At 44.9% G+C, this 20641-nt stretch overlaps 1 protein-coding gene across 2 annotated transcripts; it reads left to right on the top strand.

Moving 5' to 3' along the window:
• The first annotated feature begins 242 nt into the window (after positions 1-242).
• On the top strand, positions 243-14789 carry SLC14A1 (solute carrier family 14 member 1 (Kidd blood group)). 2 transcript variants are annotated; one of them, XM_014269215.3, is made up of 9 exons: positions 243-371; positions 5491-5658; positions 6377-6566; positions 6999-7127; positions 8219-8411; positions 10013-10160; positions 10750-10884; positions 11853-11902; positions 12899-14789. In XM_014269215.3, the coding sequence occupies exons 2-9, from the start codon at positions 5511-5513 to the stop codon at positions 13073-13075; spliced, it is 1170 nt and encodes a 389-aa protein (XP_014124690.2). In that variant the 5' UTR covers positions 243-371; positions 5491-5510; the 3' UTR covers positions 13076-14789. The 2 variants fall into 2 exon arrangements, with proteins under 2 accessions (XP_014124690.2, XP_026651138.2); XM_026795337.2 differs by having other exon boundaries at positions 244-371; positions 5496-5658.
• Positions 14790-20641: the final 5852 nt, after the last annotated feature.

Here is a 20641-nt window from a genome sequence, read left to right as displayed (position 1 = left end):
ATTTTAAGTGGTAGAGAAGGAGAAAGGACAGAGTTAAAGGAGAATTAATTATTTTAAAAGAAGGAAAAAGTAAAAATTAAATCATTTTAAAAACTTTAAAAAAAAACTTTAAAAAAATCCAGCAGGAAAGAGGACATTTGGATAGATTGTTGGCAAGAGACCCAGGACAGAGCAAGAGGAAAGGTGGAGAATTCAAAGGGGAACTTTCTTAACATTCACTTGGAGCTCACTAAGTGGGAGGAGAAACAAATCAGTAATATCAGGACAGGAGCCATGCTAGCCTATATAAGCTGGTGGGACATTTTCTTTTTCCCTACTTTCCTTCTGGCCTAACCAGCAAACCTACGGCTCCTCCCAAGCTCGTCTGAGAGGTAAGAGCACTCTGTTCTTTCCTTTTAATGCACCCTTTTACTGACTTACCTGGGTCTTTCCTCTCCTCAAAACACCTGGCAAGCAGCATTTGAGCAGCCCTGCTGAAGGAGAGCAGCTGAGGCTCAGGAGGAGCTCAAGAACATGAGTTATCAAGGAGTTTCTAGCAGGGTGAGGATTTATTTGTACTGCATAGCCCAGGTGGCCGAGCCTTGAAGGAAATAGAAAAAAGAAATAAATTTTTAAAAGAAATAACCAGAACTCTTTAACATTTCTTTTTACTGCCTTTCCATTCTGCCAAATGAAAATGCCCAGATAGTAATAATACACAGCTGATGAGATAGTGTCTCTGTGTTTCTCTGTCCCTGAGAGACAGGTCTCTGAAAACTGAATTGCATGTGAGCTTAATGAATATTTGAGTCTGAGGTTTAAGCTTTCTTTTGATCTTTGAAATATATCTTCTATGGGAGAACCTGAGCTGTTTTCTTCCAGTGAGGGTCAAGTGCATTATAACCTGTTTCAAGGATTGTGCTTGTGCTTTCTTGTGTTCCTATGCCTAACACAATATTAATCCAGCTTTACTACACCCCTGGTAACATCACACGGGCTGTGCTGGAATTAGAGCTGCTGAGAGTCTGGCCCTTTCCTCCTATTGTGCTTGGATGCAGGAATTCCTCTAAAAACAGGCTGCTCACAGAGCTGGGCTGCCCGCAGACTTCACAGCAACAATTCGGAGAATGCAAGATACAATGGCCGCGATTGTGCGGTAGCAGGTCCTTGCACAAACAAATGCCTCACCATAAATTAAACCCTCAGAGAAACCTGGATTTTGGGAGGGAGAGAGGAAAATTCCAGAAAGAAGAGAAAGCACTAGATAGCTTTGCTGCATTTCCACAGGTAAAAGCCCCGTGTCCAAGCTTGGAAGCGCCCATTACCTGGAATATTAATCAGCCAAACTAAAAGCTCTGTCCCTCTCCCAGCTGCAAGCACAACGCTGCTCTTACCATGCACAGCACAAAACCAACCTGGGGCCAGGCTTGTCTCCTCCTCAGCAGGTGGATAAAGGAGTGTCTGCAGGGCCAGGTGCTGCAGGAGGGCAGCCCCAGCTCTAGAAGGCATGACTGGGATGCCGTGGGTATGGCCTGGCAGGGAGGAAGTGCACACCAGTGGAAGGAAAATTGATTTAGGGAGACACGGGGTTGCATAACGTCAGCACTTTGCTACAGGACATTTATTAACTCTGAAAGGATGATTAGAGAAACACGGTAGATAAACATCTCGGCCATGTGATGATTTCACCTTCATAAAAGAGAAACATCTTCTACATTTTCTGCTTTGTTTCATGGGAAGCTCTCACTTCCCGTGAAAATGGTTTTCAGTAGTTTCTCTGCACTTACAGCACACTACAAACCACTTGCTCTTACAGCATTCAGATGAAAAGCGTGTTCAGACTGGCTCTGCTTGGGTCCTGCTGCTGCTCCTGTATCTCACCGGTTACACACCAGTACTGGGAGTTTGCACTGCAGGGCTGGAGCACCTCTCGAGAGTTTATGTGAGACGAGGCAGTGTGCTCCAAGCTGTCTGTCTGAGAACAGACCTTAGTCTTTAATTTTTTTCTTTTTTCCTTGGACTAATAGAAATCAAGAATACAAAAATTACCAAACCTACCCCCCTGCAGAAGCCAAGCAGTCTGTTCCAGCAGAACACTCCTTTTGCAATTATTTCCATTTCCTTGCTTTGTGCACTAAGAAAAAATAACGCTTTCAGTGAAAACCCTGTGTTTGCATAACTTCAGCTGCAGGTCTTCAAAAGACCTGCTGCAGACCAGCACACATGAAATCCCCATCAGAACATGTACACTTCAGTCTGCATTATTATTCAGACATCATTGAGTTAAAATTCTCTGAGCATATCCACAATTCTAAGATAAAACACCTTTTGTATTCTCTCCTTTCCTAAATTCCTGCTATCACCTACTCCCTGAAGGAACATAATGTTAACAAATCATTAATCTGTGCATATATATTGCAGGTACTGGTTTGTAAAATCACTAAAAATGCCTAAAAAAGTTTATGCTGGTGTCAGTTTCCAAGTGCTTCACTACCTCTTTATGCTCTTATTGGACAACTCAGTAGAAGTAGTGCAAGTCCTTCATACTTTGTGTTTGTGAACAGATGGGACAAGCCTCAGGGCTGTGGTGACACCAAAACCCCCTCAGACAGGATGCAGCCCCCACACAGTGCCTGGGATGGGATTCAGGGAAGTCATGAAATCAGCGGGGCTGGATCTGGGTCTTCACTGTGTCATGAGGGCCCCATCCCAAACCAAAGGTTTCCTTGGCCTACACCCACTTCCCACCTGGCTGCTCTGCGGTGAGGAGGCTGTTCAATAATGATTTCACTCTCCCTTAGCATAAAAAATCACAGAATGGTTGGGGTTGGAAGGGGTTTTAAAGCTCATCTAGCCCCATTCCCCGCAATGGGCAGGGACACTTTCTACTATCCCAGCTTGCTCCAAGGCCTGTCTGTCCTGGCGTTGAACACTTACAGGGATCCAGGGCCCCAGCTTCTCTGGGCAATCTCTGACAGGGAATCTGACATGGAACAATTTCTTCCTGATGTTTAATCTCACCCTGCCCTCCCTCAGTTTGCAGCCACTGCCCCTTTTCCTGTCACACACCACAAGCTCTACTGGACAATGAAATTCCTGTGGTCCCTCTAGAGAGACCCATGCCCAGCTCAAATGGGAGTGCCTGAGGGGTTGGAATAGGGGAGCTTTAAGTGTTCCTTCCAGCACAAGGTACTCTATGATTCATTCTGACATAATGAACAGGAGGTGGGCAGCCCTGCAGGACAGAGGGTAACCAGGATTGCCCTGCAGCCTCTGTGGCTCAGAATGCTCCGGAACGCGCTGGGCAGGCACTGGGTGTGAAGCTGGAGGCAGATCAGTGCCAGTGACTCACCAGGTCACCTGGGCTGCTTGCCGTGCCAGCTGCAGCGAGCTGGCTTTATTTCTGCCCCTGGAAAGGGCAGAGGAGCGCTGCCAGCTCACTCTTGCCTTTAAATGGCAAAGCAATACATCCATTTTTTGGTGAATTCAGGCCCTCGGCCTCTTCCATTTTTTTATCCCCACCGTACAAGGGGAGTGGACAGTGACTGCAACACTTCACAGGCACATTACATCCCATCCTTCAGACCCCTGAGTGCAAACAGCTCCTCACCCAGCGTGTAGGGGAACACCCAGGGTCTCACAGCACTGCTCTGCACTGCAGCAGAAATTCATTTTACAGGCTGGCAACAGGGAAAGCCCAACTTGCATAAAGAGGGAGATCCTTTGAAAGGAAAATGTAAATGCACTTTCACCAAACGGAGAGCATTTATCTTGGCTGGAAATTTTGATTTAACTGAAAGTACATTCCATTTACTTATTCCAAAATAAAGTATGAAAAAAGTGATGGTTAATGAATTAACATAGTAAGTTATAACAGACACAAAAAAAGCCTTTCTGTATCAAGACACCATCCCTAGCACCACTCTTTCCTCCTCTTCTTTTCTTCCTTAGCCTTTTTATTCCAGGTCCTTACCTTCATGTCCTACACAAAGCCAAACTCAATACTCTTCTGTATTTACTGGTCCTGCAATCAGCATCTCATATAGAACCTATCCTTTTATTAGCTGAGCTCTTCCAGAAGGCAGAAAATGTCCATGTTTTATTTGTGCAAGTATTTACTGCTTCCTGAAATGTCACCACCATCCCTCCAGTACCACAGGAAGAAGAAAATGGCCAGGATTAACCAATGGTGCATTGACCAGGCTTTCCCCTACACAGACTCAGAGCTGCTTAACCACACTGGAAGGGTCTGGAAGGGCAATGCCCAGGGGTGAAGCACCTTTAGTACTCAGCACCTGCATTTCTGAGCTATGGGTTCTCTCCCCACACTGTTTACAAGGCCTTTAATAAAGTTTTGCGAGAGTCAAGAACTAACACAAGACCTATGTGTCTGTATCATCCTATTTAGACTATCAGCTCCCAATATAAATTCATTACTTCTTGCACAAGCTGGCACTCACCAGCGAGACCTGAAGCACCACTGGTTCTGTATTCACACAACAACACAACTTTGTCTGGTGTTTGCTTGATAATCACCAGGAATTAGTTCAGGAAACAGAGTATGCTCCAGGCACAGGGCTTCTTATTTATTTGGTGACTTCATATTTATTACTGGCTCTTAGACAAACAATAAACTGGCTATAGGCACTGATTTTTACTGTTAGGTGTAAGCCTCTGATCCATGTGCCTGAACAATGCTGTCTAGGTGTATGAGGTGCCAAAGGTTATTCCAGCAACCCCTTATGCAAAGGGTGTGTGTCCCAGAGGGGATCCCATCTCCCAGTCCTGCATCCCAAACACCTTATTTAGGTCTAAACACCTTTTCTGGGCCTATAACAGCCCCCTATTTTACTTAAACTTTTTATAGCACCTGGTAAATTTAATAAGTGTATTTTCATTTATCTTCAAGGGTTTCTTATTACAGCTTCCAACATGCAGTCCCCAAAATTGTCTCAGCAGAGAAAAAAGCAACAGGACTAAGGCAGAGTGGAAAGCAAGAACTGTGAATTCTGGCATCAAACTCTTGAATCAATGCTGGGTACTTCTAAAGTTTGGTCAGGTTAAAGTGCAGTTCAAATGAGAAAAAGGAATGTATGCATGCATGTGAGTTATGGAATAAGACACCATGGACAACCCCAGGCTAAGCCTGTGCTCACGAGAAGGGTGAACTGATCCCAGTTTTATAATCTATAGATGATTATAAAACTGAATTTAGGTGCCTATTATTGATGGCTGAGGGATGAATTCAAACTGGAAGTATGGGTTAAGCAGCAGAGAAGCTTAATAAATGAGAAATATTCTTATAACTGCGTGGAAGTCTGGGAGGTCAGGGAATGCGAAGAGGGAATGTGGTCATGGAAACAAAAGAATCAGATGCTCAGAGTAAGGATTTTCCTCCTTCTGGTTCCAAAGTAACATGTGGTGAGAAGTAATGTGGCAAAGAGAATAAACAGGGATCAGAAAGAGACATTGTAATGAACTTTCTTTTTTTTCTTTTCCCTTGAATTTTAGCAAAGGTTCAGAACATCAACATGGAAAACTGTGTTGATGTCAAGATAGAAACCAAGGGGGAAAGAATGCCAATGAAGCAGAATCCACTGAGCACGGGTGGGAAGAGTTTCTGCAGAGCTGTGGGTTACCTCACTGGAGACATGAAGGATTTTGGAACCTGGCTGAAAGGTAAACCTACTTCATCGTGACTAATGACAGCGGATTCCAAAAAAAAAGTACATCAAAGGAGTAATAACTAACTTCTTAGTGATGTGATTCAAGTTAGAGTAGTATAGAAACTCGCTCTACACTGATTTATGTCCGTTTTGTAGGGGGAAAAATCAGCTTTGTGCAGAGATCCACACAGTGCTTAAATCTTGGGGATGTCTGAGATGACATTTACCTCCCAGCATGCCATGTACAAAGTGAATTTAGTCCCACAGAACATAGTCCTGGATGGTTATTCTGTACTCTGCCATTCTTCTTAACACTCCATGTCCTTTCAGCTGAGCAGTTTCTGTCAAGTCTAATGCCACTGTGAAGTTAAATTACACATAGGTAGGTGTGTTTGGTCCCTGTAATAAATCAGCAGTGGGATACACACACGGTTTGCCATCTGAGCCACAGACATCATAAATTAGCTGGTTCATATGAATCTGGTCCAGGGTACTTTATAACACAGGGTTCTGGCAACCTCACTGTTCATCTCAGTTTTCCAGCTGTAAGCCTTCGCTGTGGACCATAATAAATCCCTGTCAGGTTTTACAGTCTTGTTGATTCATTGCTTCAGCTGTGGTGCCAAGTCCCCCTGCCAAAACTTTTCCTGAGTTTCAAAAATACATCCCAAATCAGTACCATCTGCAGACTTTAGGGGGCTTGTTTTACGGCTGGATTTGATCTTTTCCAGACAAGCCCCTCATGATCCAGCTCCTTGACTGGGTGCTGCGTGGGATATCCCAGGTGATGTTTGTTAACAACCCCCTCACTGGGCTGGTCATCCTGGCCGGGCTCCTGCTGCAGAACCCGTGGTGGACACTCACAGGATGTGTGGGAACGCTTGTCTCAACTTTAACTGCACTCATTCTGGGTCAGGACAGGTAAGTCCATGCTTTTCCCCCTCAGGTGGCCACTTCAGTGCTGATTTATGTGTCAGACGTTTGGTGTGGATGAGGAGCCTGAATTTAGTGGGAGGTGTCCTTGCCCATGGCATAAGGTTGGAACAAGGTGGTCTCTAAGGTTCTTTCCAACCCAAACCTTCTGTGATTGTGTGGCCCAGCCTTGGCTGGGCATGTGTCTGGCCTGGTAGGGCCAGAGAGATCTCCTAGCAGCTGCACCTGGCACAGGGGGACACTGGACAAACCTGCACAAGGGGAGTAGGTGCTGACCCAAGTGTGAAAAATTGAATTTCGGTGCATGAGTTAGAGCAAGTCATCCCCAAACAGAGGCACAGCTGGGTGGGGAGGGAGGGCTGATGCCAGCAAAGCATCCTCAGGGGAGAGGGCTTCAGGAGAGCTGTTCCCTCCCCACAGATCAGCCATAGCAGCAGGGCTGTACGGATACAACGGGGTCCTGGTGGGATTGCTGATGGCTGTCTTCTCTGCTGATGGAGACTACAACTGGTGGCTCCTCCTGCCTGTGGCACTGGTGTCCATGACCTGGTAAGACAGATGGCTCCTCTGCTTCTCCTTCCACCCCTAGAGTCTGCACTCATGAGTCTGAGCTGCTGCATTTCTATGCAGCCAGCAGTGGAAAGGCAACACAACTAACATATATGTACTGTTAAATCTGTGCTGTTATTTACACTTTTAAACTCAGATGTAATCCAGAAACAAATAAAAATACCCACATAATCACAAATAATCCCAGTGGGGAAAACAAAAATCAGTGGCTGATCATGTGTAATTCAATGTTCTGAACGTGAGTCATATTGCTGAGATGCATCAATTCATTTCTGTTTCAAGAGGAACATTATTTTCACTATTTCCTACCATCATCAACCACAAGTGTTTCATCTGTTTAAGTCACCATATAAAAATGTCATGAAAATTTACTTCTCCAAACACAGAAGCTGTTCAGTGGTCCCAAGACATGACGGTTGACACTAATCAAAACAAACAACTAGTAATATTTTACTCGTATATATGACACCATAATCCACTAGGTATCTGGCCAGCAAAATATTTTGAAACCTGGTCTTTGACCCCAAAATGTCTAGCTGCAGATTGCTAAAACCACACATGTAATTTGTCTGCCTGAATTTCATGTGGTGTTACAGTCACTTTGATGTCAGCTTTTACTGCTGATCCACAAGCTTGAGCAAGGGCACACAGCCTCATTCACAGTTCACTCAGACCCAGCCTGGGCATCACAGTCTCAGTCCAGCTCAGGTGGTAAAAATAAAAGGTAAGCACTGAGACTGAGCTGGGGAACAGCTCCATTAAAGCACTGGATCCTGTCTCCTTCACCAGATTCTTTACCAAATTCAGCATACATAACACGACAGGAATCTGTACATTGATAATTGCCTTTGGAGGGGTAGCAAATTTATGGAGTGACCCTTTCTGTCTCTGATTTGATCAGACAGATTGAGGAAACTAAATAGATAGAAGGAGGAGAAGGTTGTTTTGGTTCGGTTTGGTTTTTTTGTTTGTTTAAATAGACTAAATTTGCTGCAGCTGGGTTTATAGTTGGATGTGGTTCTGGTGTGATTTTTGCCCATCTGACAAGTTTGGTTTTGTTCTCCTTTCAGCCCTATTTTCACCAGTGCTTTAAGTGCAGTTTTCTCTAAGTGGGACCTGCCTGTTCTCACATTGCCTTTCAACTTGGCCCTGACCCTCTACCTGGCTGCTTCAGGACCACACAACCTCTTCTTCCCCACGACTGCGATTCGTCCTGCAATGGCAACACCGAACATCACCTGGGCAGACGCTGAAATCACAATGGTAGGATGTCTTAAGGATCACAGTCCCCTTCATTTACAGTTAAAAACACTACAAAAATATGTTGTCTTCCTTTATAAATTCCTATGGACTGGGTTGGCTGGGACCTTAAACCTCATCCAGTCCACCCCCTGCCATGGCAGGGACATCTCCCACTGTCCCAGGCTGCTCCAAGCCCCATCCAGCCTGGCCTTGGGCACTGCCAGGGATCCAGGGGCAGCCACAGCTGCTCTGGGCACCCTGGGCCAGGGCCTGCTCACCCTCCCAGCCAGCAATTCCTCATTCCCAATGTGCCAAAATCTGTCCCTGCCCTCTGGCCCTGGGAGCCATTGCCTGGGTGCTGTCCCTGCCTGCCTTGTCCCCAGGGGCTGTGCAGCTCTCCTGGAGCCCCTGCAGGCCCTGGCAGGGGCTCTGAGGTGTCCCTGGAGCTTCTCTGGTGCAGCTGAGCAGCCCCAGCTGTGCCAGGCTAGCTCCAGAGCAGAGGGGCTCCAGCCCTGGCAGCAGCTCCGTGGCCTCCTCTGCACTGGCTCCAATGGGTCCACCTCCTTTTTTGCTGCTTTATGGCCCGGCAGTACAAAATTTGATTTATAAGAAAACTATTATCCAAAATATAAGGGTTTACTCTAGGAATGTACATTTTTTGATAGCTTGAAAAGGAGAATCCTTTCATGTGCAGTTGGATCCAGTTGTATAGATTGTAATCTTCAAATACTCTCCTGAATCTAATTACCAATTTCTATTTCTATGCATATACTGATCATCTCCCCATAGCTAAGGTTGTGCTGAGAATTCCATTTAACTCACTGGGTAATTTTTAATTTTTCAGGTACAGGCTGTTTTTAAAATTGTATATTTCTGATAAGACCATGAGCAAGCAGATATTACTGTGTTGGAATGGTTTAAAATTTGGGCGCAGGTACACATTCACACATTTTTAATTTATATTCAAGTGGGACCTTTCCAAAGGAGCGTTTTATTCTCCTGGATTACACCATAAACAATACAGAGTAACTATTTTTTCCTAAGGCTCAGCTGACTATTTTAAGGGGTTCCCAGGGAGTGATTAAGAAAAGTAAGTTAATTGACACTAAACAGAAACCCACAAGCGACATTTCTCAAAGAACATTTACCATGGCACACAGTTTTATGGAGACTGTATACAAAAAGGGCCTCAAAACCATCTCTAAGCTGTGACCAAGCTGGGCTCTGTCCCACCAGACCAGCAACTCTTGCTCATATTCCTAGTGGATCCCAACCATCCCCTAAGTTCACTCCCGTGGTCCCTATGGATATGCAAAAATCAGCAGATGCAAAGAGGATGATTAAACCCTTTCACAAAATCTTTACCTTTCATCTTAGAGCAAAAACCTGGCAGAGGAGCTCAGGGCAAGGGAACAAGCCATGAGTCATTTTCATGGAAGGGGAAACCCTGTGGAAATGCCCTGCTGTCTCCTGAGACCTGTCCAAATATTCCAATTAAAAAGAAAGACTGCATCCAACAAATGCCAAACGTGAGCCTGGCCAAGAAAAATAGGTTTAAAAAAAAAAAAAAAGGTTACAAAGCTGATAACAAATTGTCTTGTCTGGTTTGTTAATTTCTACAGCTCCTGCAATCCATCCCAGTCGGTGTGGGCCAGGTTTATGGTTGTGACAACCCCTGGACTGGGGGAATTTTCCTGATTGGTTTATTTATCTCCTCTCCACTCATTTGTGTCCACACAGTGATCGGCTCAGCAGTGGGGATGATGGCAGGTAATGGTTTGGCTTGTGCCACAGATTTATATAAAAGCATGGGGAGTAAAACAGGAACTACAATGATTGCAGCAATTAAAGTCACAAGTATTTCATCCAGTGGAGAATGGCTAATTGGAAACAAAATGTACTCAAACTTCTGCTTCAAGAATTCTTTTGATTCACTTCCCCATTCTCTTACCTTGTTTTATGAGGGTGGAAACCTTCAGAACAAAAAAGTGTCTGTTGTACTGAGATTAATTTTTACCACAAAATGCTTAATTTTTGGGTGTATCCTGGTGGGTTTAGGGGCAGATCAATCAAAGTCATAGCCATCAGCCTGAACGTGCAGGCCTCAGGGATTCATTTAGGTTCACATGTAGGCTCATTCACTCATGTGTGTTCTGCTGAAATGAAATCACCAAAGCCAGCTCAGCAGCAACAGGAAAATTTTGCCATGATTCCCTTTTAGACCCTAGCAACACGACTACAAACAGCCCGATGCACAAGTGCTGGCTAGAACCTTTGAAAATCTGGATTCATGCCACCTCTGCACCGCTTTCATCCCTTTGGCCAAGGAATGACACATTTCTCTGGCTTTATTTTCCAGGGCTGAGCTTAGCAACGCCGTTCAGCCAAATCTACTCGGGGCTGTGGGGCTACAACAGCTCGCTGTCGTGCGCTGCCATCGGGGGCATGTTCCTGGCTCTCACCTGGCAGACACACCTCCTGGCCATGGCCTGTGGTAGGTACCTGGTGGGTTTCCACCTCCCCTGGAAGTGAGACAGGGTGAGAAGAGACCTCTCCTCACAGCAGAGGTGTGCTGGAGCCAGATGGGCACCCCAGGCAGGCAGATGGATGTAGGTGAGGCTGACGAGTGGTGGGGCTGGGTGTTGGAGCCACGGCTTTCACGCACTCCGTGCTTTCATTTTTGGCCAAGAGCTGTGTTTAAAGAAAGAGCTGTGGTCGGTGGGCACGTGTTAACTGAGGTCTTTGAAATCAAATCAGCTTTGTTTTGAGTCATTAGTTGTGTTTGCTCGCTCGTTGCTGGATGAATCATGGGTGGGTTTTTTTTCCAGCCATAGATACTGGCTCAAACTCCTTCTTTGAAGAGGGACATGCCTAATCTTTGAGAAGAGTGGGGCTCTGCTCTAGTTAGACAGTACACACTCCCCATTCTCTTGAAATGGATCAAAGGCATGAGCTGGGCAACACAGCAGGGTTGAAGAATTATTTATAAGGCAATTCCATATGAAATTTCAATATCAGAGCGAGCTGGGAGTGAAACTATTGCTCATTCAGTGCTCATATAAGAGAGATTTAGCTCTGAATGTCATTGACCCACCTTCAAGCCCTGGAGGCAGGACAGATGAGAGTAGAAGGGTTATTTTCCTACTTAACCCCATCCATCAAGCTACATACTTTCCACGTCAGTGCATTTTTCAAAAGCCCATTATACAATTGCACATTTTTCATCACTCCAGTTTTGTTTGTTTGTTTGTGTGTTGGTTTGTTTGTTTGTTTTACCCCTCCCATAAGCTCCAGGTTGGAGGGGACACAGACAGGGGTTTAGCAGGGTTGTGCCCAGACAGGGTCATAATAATTGGTTGAGCTCTCCAAGGCAGAAGGAGAGATGTTTGTCATTGTTGTACCTGTAGCTGTTGTACCCCGTGAGCAGCTGAACTCACCAGGAACTGCCTTTCCTCTTCACAGCACTCTTCAGTGCCTACCTGGGAGCAGCAGTGACCCACATGTTGTCTGTGGTAAGTAGTGTATCAGCTAAGGGCTGGTTTCCTTGGCTTGTCAGACAAAACACCAAGATGTGGAGAAAAACTCAGCCAAAGGCAAAAATGGTCTGGGACAGGGGTTACTGTCTGCCTAGGGGGTTGGTGTGATTCCCACTGGAACAGGTGATTTGGAATTATCCCTTGCCACTTTCCATCCTCGAAGTTTGCATGAACTTCCACAGCTCAGCTCCAGACACTTGTGAGATCACAGAATCAGGAATGGTTTGGGTTGGAAGGCACCTTAAAACTCATCAAGTTCCACCCCCTGCCATGCGCAGGGACACCTTCCACTGTCCCAGGGTGCTCCAAGCCCCATCTACCCTTGAACCCTTCCAGGAATGGGGCAGCCACAGCTTCTCTGGACAGCCTGTGCCAGGGCCTGCCCACCCTCACAGGGAAGAATTTCTTCCCCATATCCAATCTAACCCTGCCCTCTGTCAGAGGAAAGCCATTCCCCCTTATCCTGTCTAAGTCCTTCCCCAATGTGCCTTTCCAGCTCTCCTGACCTGCTTTAGGCACTGGCAGGCTGCTAGAATATCTCCCCTCTTTCAGATATTTACTTAATGCCTGAAGCAACTGGAAAAAGGGCCCTGCACATGTTAAAGAGACATTAAATTTGGGTTAACTTCTTTTTGCATTTGCCAAAAGTCAGTCAGTACCACAGCCCAGGGAAGAGCTGAATGTTTCTGGTATCTGCTCTCCTGTCTCATCGTCACCCTCTCCTACCTCATGTGCACCCATGAAACCTTCCCCATGGCAGATGAGGTAGCCCTCTCACCAGAGCTGGCAGATGTTTCAGGCTGATGCACAATGTCAAGACATCATAAAGAAACCCAGCCCCCCTAAGAAAAGACTCAAAGCAAAACCGAGTCTAGACTTCCTCCAGAAACCTTGCTTCGAGGTGGCTGGCTGTGGGTGTTAGTCTAATAAAAGACACGCAGTAAATGGGTGGTTTGTTGTTTTTCTTTGCAGTTTGGGGTGCCATCTGGAACCTGGCCCTTTTGCTTGTCTGCCCTGACCTTCCTGCTAATGACCACGAACCACTCTGGGATCTGCAGGCTGCCACTCTCCAAAGTCACCTACCCAGAAGCCAACAGAGCTTATTACCTGATGATGAAGAAACATGAGAAGTCCTGCTGTGAGGCATAGAGACCCAAGATGAGAGAAACTCAGCTCATTTTAAGGCAAAAGCATGAGGTGTTTGCCCAACGGACTGTGATTTGTGTGCTACAATGTCCAACACCACTTCTGCATGGAGAGACTTTTCCCACCACAACTGTTTGTTCTATTCAGGAGATCTCTATTAGGTAGGACTGGGCTGTGCTGGAAGAACCATTTCCCAATATCAACCTGTTATGATTGTAAAGCACACATGTCTGAAAAGACACTTGAATTATAAGCAATGGGAAAATTACTTAGAAGCTGAAAAGAAAATCTCTCTGTGAAATTGAAGACACCGAAATCAGACGAAAGAAATAAAGAGCATCTTTCAGCATATGAGGGGACTTCAAATTAATGGCCAAACATCTTATGACAGCAATAGGAGGCATCCTAGAGAGTTTCATTGTAGCAGAGAAATGGAATAAAGAGCACTCCTTGCCAAGTAGAAAATAGGTTGTGAAGAATTCTACCTGGAGGACCTCTCAAACCCCATGGAGGGCGATGTTTATTAGCAATCAACAAACATAAAATAGACATGATTTCTGTGATTTTTGTGTTAATCTCATGATTTCTTTTAATACTTGAACTTGGTGATGGGTTAGCAAAGGAGGGGGCAGCAAGAAAGCCATTGCTGTCCCTTTCCTATGCAATAAAAGGGCTCTGTTCAGTGAGTGCACAAATAGAACTAATTTGAGCTGATTTTCTGAACTCCATTCCCTACACTGTCCCATTCAGCCCAGGAATATCAAACAGCAAAATGTGGCACTGTCCCAGCCTGCTGCTGAAGCTCAGGGGGCTCGTGGGGACCTTGTGGCTCTGCAGAGCTCCCTGACAGGAGGGGACAGCCAGGGACAGCTCCAAGGGAACAGGACAGGAGGAGAGGGAATGGCCTCAAACTGTGCAAGGGGAGGTTTAAATTGGATTGGATTACTGGGGATAATATTGGATTGGATTATTTGGGATGAATTGGATTGGATTATTGGGGATAATATCTTTGTAGAAATAGTTATCAAACCTAGGAAGAGGCTGTTTGGGGCAGCAGTGGTGTCCCCATCCTGGGAGGGCTTTAAGGCCTTGTGGGGGTGGCACTTGGGGACAGGGTCAGGGTGGCCTTGGCAGTGACTCTGTGGTTCTGTGAAGATGCTGCTCTGCCTTTCTCTCTGTCCCATGGTGGGAAGGGCAGAGATCAGAGCAGAGCTCTGCAGGGCGCCAGCCAGGTGCCACCTGTGCCCAGGCTCCCCGGGTGTGCAAAGAGGGAAGAGGGAGCTGTCCCTGCACCCAGCAGTGTGGATCACCCCAACAGGCATCAACCTTTCTGCAGGGCTCACTGACATGCTCTGTTTCATGTTGAAGCTCATATCTCCAATGCTCTGTCTCATGTTGAAGCTCATATCTTCACCAAAAATATTCCTTGTGCTCAGGTCCTTCAGCTGATAGGAGCCTACATGCATTAACATCACACCAGGAAAAGCAAACCAAAACCTGTTTTCCTTGTAGCAGATAAAATAAAATCTAACATGATTTCTGAGTTTGGGAAGGGGGGGAAAAAAAACCAAACCATGTATTTTTGCAAACATCACAAAGGCCTGAGTGTAAAATATTTGTGATGAACTGTTGGCAGTATCTTCTGGTGAAGTTTTAGGTTTTCAGATGTTCAACAGTATTTCTATATGACTGACACTCACTTGTAAAATGTAGCATTTCCATGATTTACTTAATAAATATCTACATAATGTTCTGTGGAGTCAATTTCTAGAACAAACATTCATATTTTTTTGAGTTTGCTATAAGTTTCTCTCTCTTTATTATCATTAAGTTTTTCCAAACATAGGTTACCTCTTAAACAAGTAGTGTAGAAGACACTGGAAAATAAAATTTTTAAATCAGTGTGTGGGGGAAACTTTTAAATTCTGCTCTTTGTGCTTATCACAGAATCATGGAATCAAAATTGTTTGGATTAAAGGGTCCTTGTTCCACCCCCTATGCCAAGGGAAGGGACACCTCCCATTATCCCAGGTTGCTCAGGCTCCATCCAGCCTGGCCTTGGACACTTCCAAGGATCCAGGGGCAGCCACAGCTTCTCTGGGAACTTGGTGCCAGGGCCTCACCACCCTCACAGCCAGGAATTCCTTCCCAATATCCCACCTATCCTATCTTTCCCTCTGGCAGTGTAAACCCATTCCCCCTGTATTGCCACCCAAGACAGCCAAAATCCTCCCCCAGCTCTCCTGGAGCCAGTCCAGGCCCTCAAAGGAGCCCTAAGCCCTCCTCAGAGCCTTCTCCAGGATGAACAGCCCCAGGTCTCTCTGTGCTTTGGCATTTTGCAGTCCTTTGGCATCAATCCTCCTTAAACCTGCAAGTGCAAAGCCTGGCTCTGTACAGGAGAAACAGTCAGCCCAAGACAGTGACAGCACCGGGTCAACAGAGCTACAGAAATCTCCTCCAGACCAGGCAGGGCTTCATTATTCCTAGGGGAGATGCAGGACAGGCCCCAGATGGGGCTAGATGAGGTCAGGTTTTTTCTAGAATATTCCTGGAGCAGGCACAGAGGGCCATGGAGATGCCCTGGGGTTTGGAGCTCCTCTGCTTTGGAGCCAGGCTGGGAGAGCTGGAGGTGCTCACCTGGAGAAGAGAAGGTGCCAGAGGAGATCTTTTTGTGGCCTCTCAGTACTTAAAGATCTCTTTAATAAAAAGGAGAACAAACTTTTATCAGCGCCCGTTGCAATGGGAAGAGGGTTGATGGTTTTAAAGTAAAAGAGGATTGACACTGACCAGATAAAAAGAAGGAATTTTTCATGGGTAGGGCAGTGAGGCACTGGCTCACTGCCCAGAGATACAACAGATGCCCCATCCCTGGAAAAAGCCAAGGTGCAGTTGGGCAGGTCTCTGAGCCATTTGGTGCAGTGGGAGATGTCCCTGCCCATTGCAGGGGGCTGGGCTGGTGACATTCAGGTGTACAACACAACCCAAACCATTCCCTGGTTCTGTGATTTATAAAATGTAGTGCAAAAGGGTATTTTAATGCCTGAACTGAGATCTCCCCACCCAGGACCATGAGTGCCCCAGAGAGGCAAACCAACAGAGGCTGCTTTCACCCTTCTGTCAAAATAAGCACTTGAGCAAGAGAACAGAGTTTATGTCCAGTGTAAATCAGCAGATTTCCTCTGACTGGTGCTATTCCAGCCTGCTGTTGCTGAGCAACAGGGACATTTTGGCAGCGCCATAAAGAAATCATACACACAGAACCGAAAAACAACAAAAGATGAAGGCTATGTCCCAGCCATTTAGAAAGATTTTGCACATCATTCAGAATTAATTCTACATTTTACACTATACAGTGAATTTATTCTTCCCATCACCACTCAGGAAATAACAGCTATTTGGGAATTTGACATGTAAGTCAGTCAGAACATGCATATTATGCTTTTTCCCATTATTGTTCAAAGAACTGTATTTGCAAACAGGACTAATTTGTCTTATTACTGAAACTGGGTTTTTTGGCTGTTTGGTTTTTTTGAGGGGTTTGGGGTTTTTGGGGGTTTTTTGGGCTTTTTTTGATTTTGCTTTTTTTTTTTTTTTTTACATCAAATAAATACTATTCATATCACCCCTCTTTTCCAAGCATTCTTTTTTCAGCGTTGTTTCTGATACACAGGTGATGCCAGACTTATAAGAAACACACAGAGCAGAAATTTTGGGGTACTTTCCTGGACTACCTTCCTCCCAGTGCCAGCAGTGTTTACAGTTCTGAAAAGAGATACATATATAAATAAAATAAGTAAATGCTATTAAAAGTAATTCATGGGGGAGAAATTAGTAAAACATTTAAAAAAAAACCCCACAAAAACTAAAATAAATAAATAAATAAATAAATAAAGGCCTAAAAATTAATAAATAAATAAGAAAAGTAAAGTTTTAAAAACCCCTAACTACTGGGAAACATCTGTTGGGAGTCACATTTTGTCCAAAAGTCTGACTCAAAAGAACTGCCTGACTGCCACTTCCTAAGGTGCTCTCATTGATGATGTCTGATGTGCATAATTCTCCCCCAAGACTCCCAGTTTGATGTCAAGTGCTCAAATCTGGGGAAATGCAACAATGCAATGTCCCCTATCTGATCCTCCAGGATTGCTGCAGGTTCTGTTTGGTTTTACTGGGCTGCACATGAAATATAAACAGTATAAAGAATGCTGGTGTTGATAGTTATCTAATCTTTTGAATCTTGACACTAAGTGAGGATGAATTGACACAGAATTTGGCCATAGCTGGGCATAATTCACTTGCTAAGAAAGATGCTACCCACGAGGAAGCAGGACTGTGCATTGAAAAGATTATTCTTGATTATTGCTTGATTGTTTCCCTCTCCCTCATTCACTGCATGACAGGCGAATTGTTAGGCACAAATTAACACCTCTCTGAAGTTTCTCTTTGTCTTGCCATGGAAAACTGCCTTCAGGTAGTAAGGCCTGCTTTGTCACCAGCAGCTGAGCTTTTTCCAGATTTGGAATGAGATGAGGAAACTGTACAAATCTCAAAGCAAATACACCTCCACGACTTAGGGCCCTCACTCTCCACATTCTCAGAGGCACAGATAGACCACAGCAATTAATTTCACATATATTGAAACAGAAATTGCTTAAACAGGAGTTGGAGGCCTTAATATTTCAGGGATGTGGGTCAGAAGGATCATTTTAGGTCCCCAAAGGTGATTTACTTGCAAAGGGGCTGAGAAAGTTAAATTACTTACCTTGAGGCTGAGGCCCCCTGACTTGCTATTACATTCCAGTGCATAGCAGAATCATAAAACAGAATCACAGAATGGTTAAAGATGGAAAATATCATCGAGTTCCCCCCAGCACTGCCAAGCCCACCACTAGCCCATGTCTCCAAATTCCACATCCACACAGCTTTTAAATCTCTCCAGAGACGGGGTCTCCACCATTGCAGGACCACCCAGTGCATAACTGCATAACACTTTCAGTGAAGAAATTTTTCCTTAATATTCAACCTAAACCTCCCCCTGGTACATCTTGAGGCTGTTTCCTCAAAACAAAAATTTTTTTTAAAAGCCTCATAATCTTCACCATTTAGGTTGGAATACACCTCTAAGATCACTGGCATGAGGATTTCCCACAACAAATTCAAACTCTTAGAAGGGAGCAACAAAATCAATCCTGTGAACAGACAGAAGCACGTGTGAGAGAAAATACAGCCCAGTTACACTTGGAACATTGGAGCTATTGCTTTTATTTTCAGAACCAGTGAAGTCATCAAGAGTAATTTTTCAGTAAAATAAAAGTACATATGTGCAGTTGCAAAAATGGAAGTTCAAACACAAACAGTTTTTTAGCAAGTGTATTTTTTTTCCCTTTTACTACTAATGAAAATATATAGATTAGAAGAAAATGGATAGAAGCCATGGTCTTAAGAAACTGACTAACTACAAATCCCTTCACTTTAGATTAAACATTCTTGGATTGGTCATCAGTTTAATCGGATAAGGCTGGGATCAGTGGGAGGTTAAGGATCAGATTTGCTAATGAGAACACTTAGAGAAATAATTCTAGGAAAAGCGTGGCCCTGGAATGGTGCACTGGGAAGGAAAGGAAAGAATTTTTTCAAGTGGAATTTTCCAGCAAACAGTCCTGGTGCCTCAGTCACAAAGCAGCTACAAAATTCATTGTAATATATCATTTTGGTGGGGGGGAGAGTGTGACACTGTAGGAAAGAGCAAATCCAGAGGAGGCCACGGAGATGCTGCCAGGGCTGGAGCCCCTCTGCTCTGGAGCCAGCCTGGCACAGCTGGGGCTGCTCAGCTGCACCAGAGAAGCTCCAGGGACACCTGAGAGCCCCTGCCAGGGCCTGCAGGGGCTCCAGGAGAGCTGCACAGGCCCTGGGGACAAGGCAGGCAGGGACAGCACCCAGGCAATGGCTCCCAGGGCCAGAGGGCAGGGACAGATTTTGGCAGATTGGGAATGAGGAATTGCTGGCTGGGAGGGTGGGCAGGCCCTGGCCCAGGGTGCCCAGAGCAGCTGTGGCTGCCCCAACCTTGGAAGTGCTCAGGCCATAGGAGGATCCAGGATGGTCTGCCCCATTGGATTCACAGCATAACTCAACACATCACTTATCTCCAACTCACCCTTTTCTGAACTGTGTGGGTGACTCCGCCCTGCCCACACACAAAATACCTTAAAACACAAACTCTCCCTCCCCAGAGAGAGAAATTCCACTCAGCAGCAGGCGTCCTGTGGTGGTGGCTCAGCAGCTAGAGGCAGCTCTGTGCAGCTTTTCTGCCAGGCACATGAGCAGTGAGCAAGCTTGCTACACAAACTAAACAGTTTTGTCCAGAGACCAAACAAATCCCCAGAGGGACACTGAATTTCTGTTCTTTGCCCCAAGATACATCTCCTGGTTTTGTCTGTCCCATCGTGAATGGCTCTTTGAGCCATCACTCCCTTTTCCATTTCCCCAATTCTGTTTGCTCACAGTGCACTGGTCGTGGTGCACAGGGTCACCAACCCCGCTGGGAAAGAACTCTGACTTCTCCACACCTCTAAACATTACAAATCCACTAATCCTTGACATTTTTTATCCACAGCACCTCCAGTTTCTACCAGAGCTTATTCAGTGTCTCCTTGCAACCCCATTCCTTCACTGTCCATCTGCAGTCATCCATGAGCAGGACCCTCACTGGAGCTCAACCCAGCCCAGATGCCCTCAGCAGCTTCTTGGAAAGTACATACCATCCATTTGTCTCATGAAAAAACCCCTAAAGATGCAGAATTCCATTTCTATATTTCTATGGGATGGAGAATAATAAATATGTATTGCATTGTATTATTATTAATATAATATAATATAATATAATATAATATAATATAATATAATATAATATAATATAATATAATATAATATAATATAATATAATATAATATAATATAATATAATATAATATAATATAATATACATGTAACCTAACAAAAGGCTCCACAGCTCCAGCAACTTACTCCATCCAGGTGCAGGGTCAACACCAAAGATCTGGGAAATCAACAAAACCATCAGTGAGGCATTCAGAAAGGGCAGATTATGTGTAATTTGACTGCCTTTCAATCTCATGACAGAGAAGACACCTTTAGATTACATTTAAGTGGAAAATACAAAAAAAAAACAACCAACAACAACAAAAAACCCCCACCAGATTCAAGAAAGAAAGGATGCACACAGCAGTGCAACAAAAGACCAAAACATAATGAGGTTTTAAATAAGAGAGCACAAGATTACAAACATGAGTGATACAGCTTTGGGATTAATTTGCCATGTTATAGTTTGTTTTTTTTTTATTAAGACAAGGGTGAATGCTGATTCAGGGCAGAGAGGGGAAACAGAATAGTTTTGAAAGGGCAAATTACCCTAAAAAACAAAATGAGAGATGTCTGACATGGCTTCAAATTGTGCCAGGGGAGGTTTAGCCTGCATATTGTGAAAATTCTCTTCACAGAAAACATGGTCAGGCACTGGAAGAGGCTGCTCAGGGCAGTGGTGGCATCTGCAACC

This window comes from Zonotrichia albicollis, chromosome Z (assembly GCF_047830755.1).
Source record: "Zonotrichia albicollis isolate bZonAlb1 chromosome Z, bZonAlb1.hap1, whole genome shotgun sequence".
NCBI classification, from domain to species: Eukaryota; Metazoa; Chordata; class Aves; order Passeriformes; family Passerellidae; genus Zonotrichia; species Zonotrichia albicollis.
The sequence above is the reverse complement of the archived record's forward strand: the minus strand, read 5'-3'. Positions and strand labels throughout refer to the sequence as shown.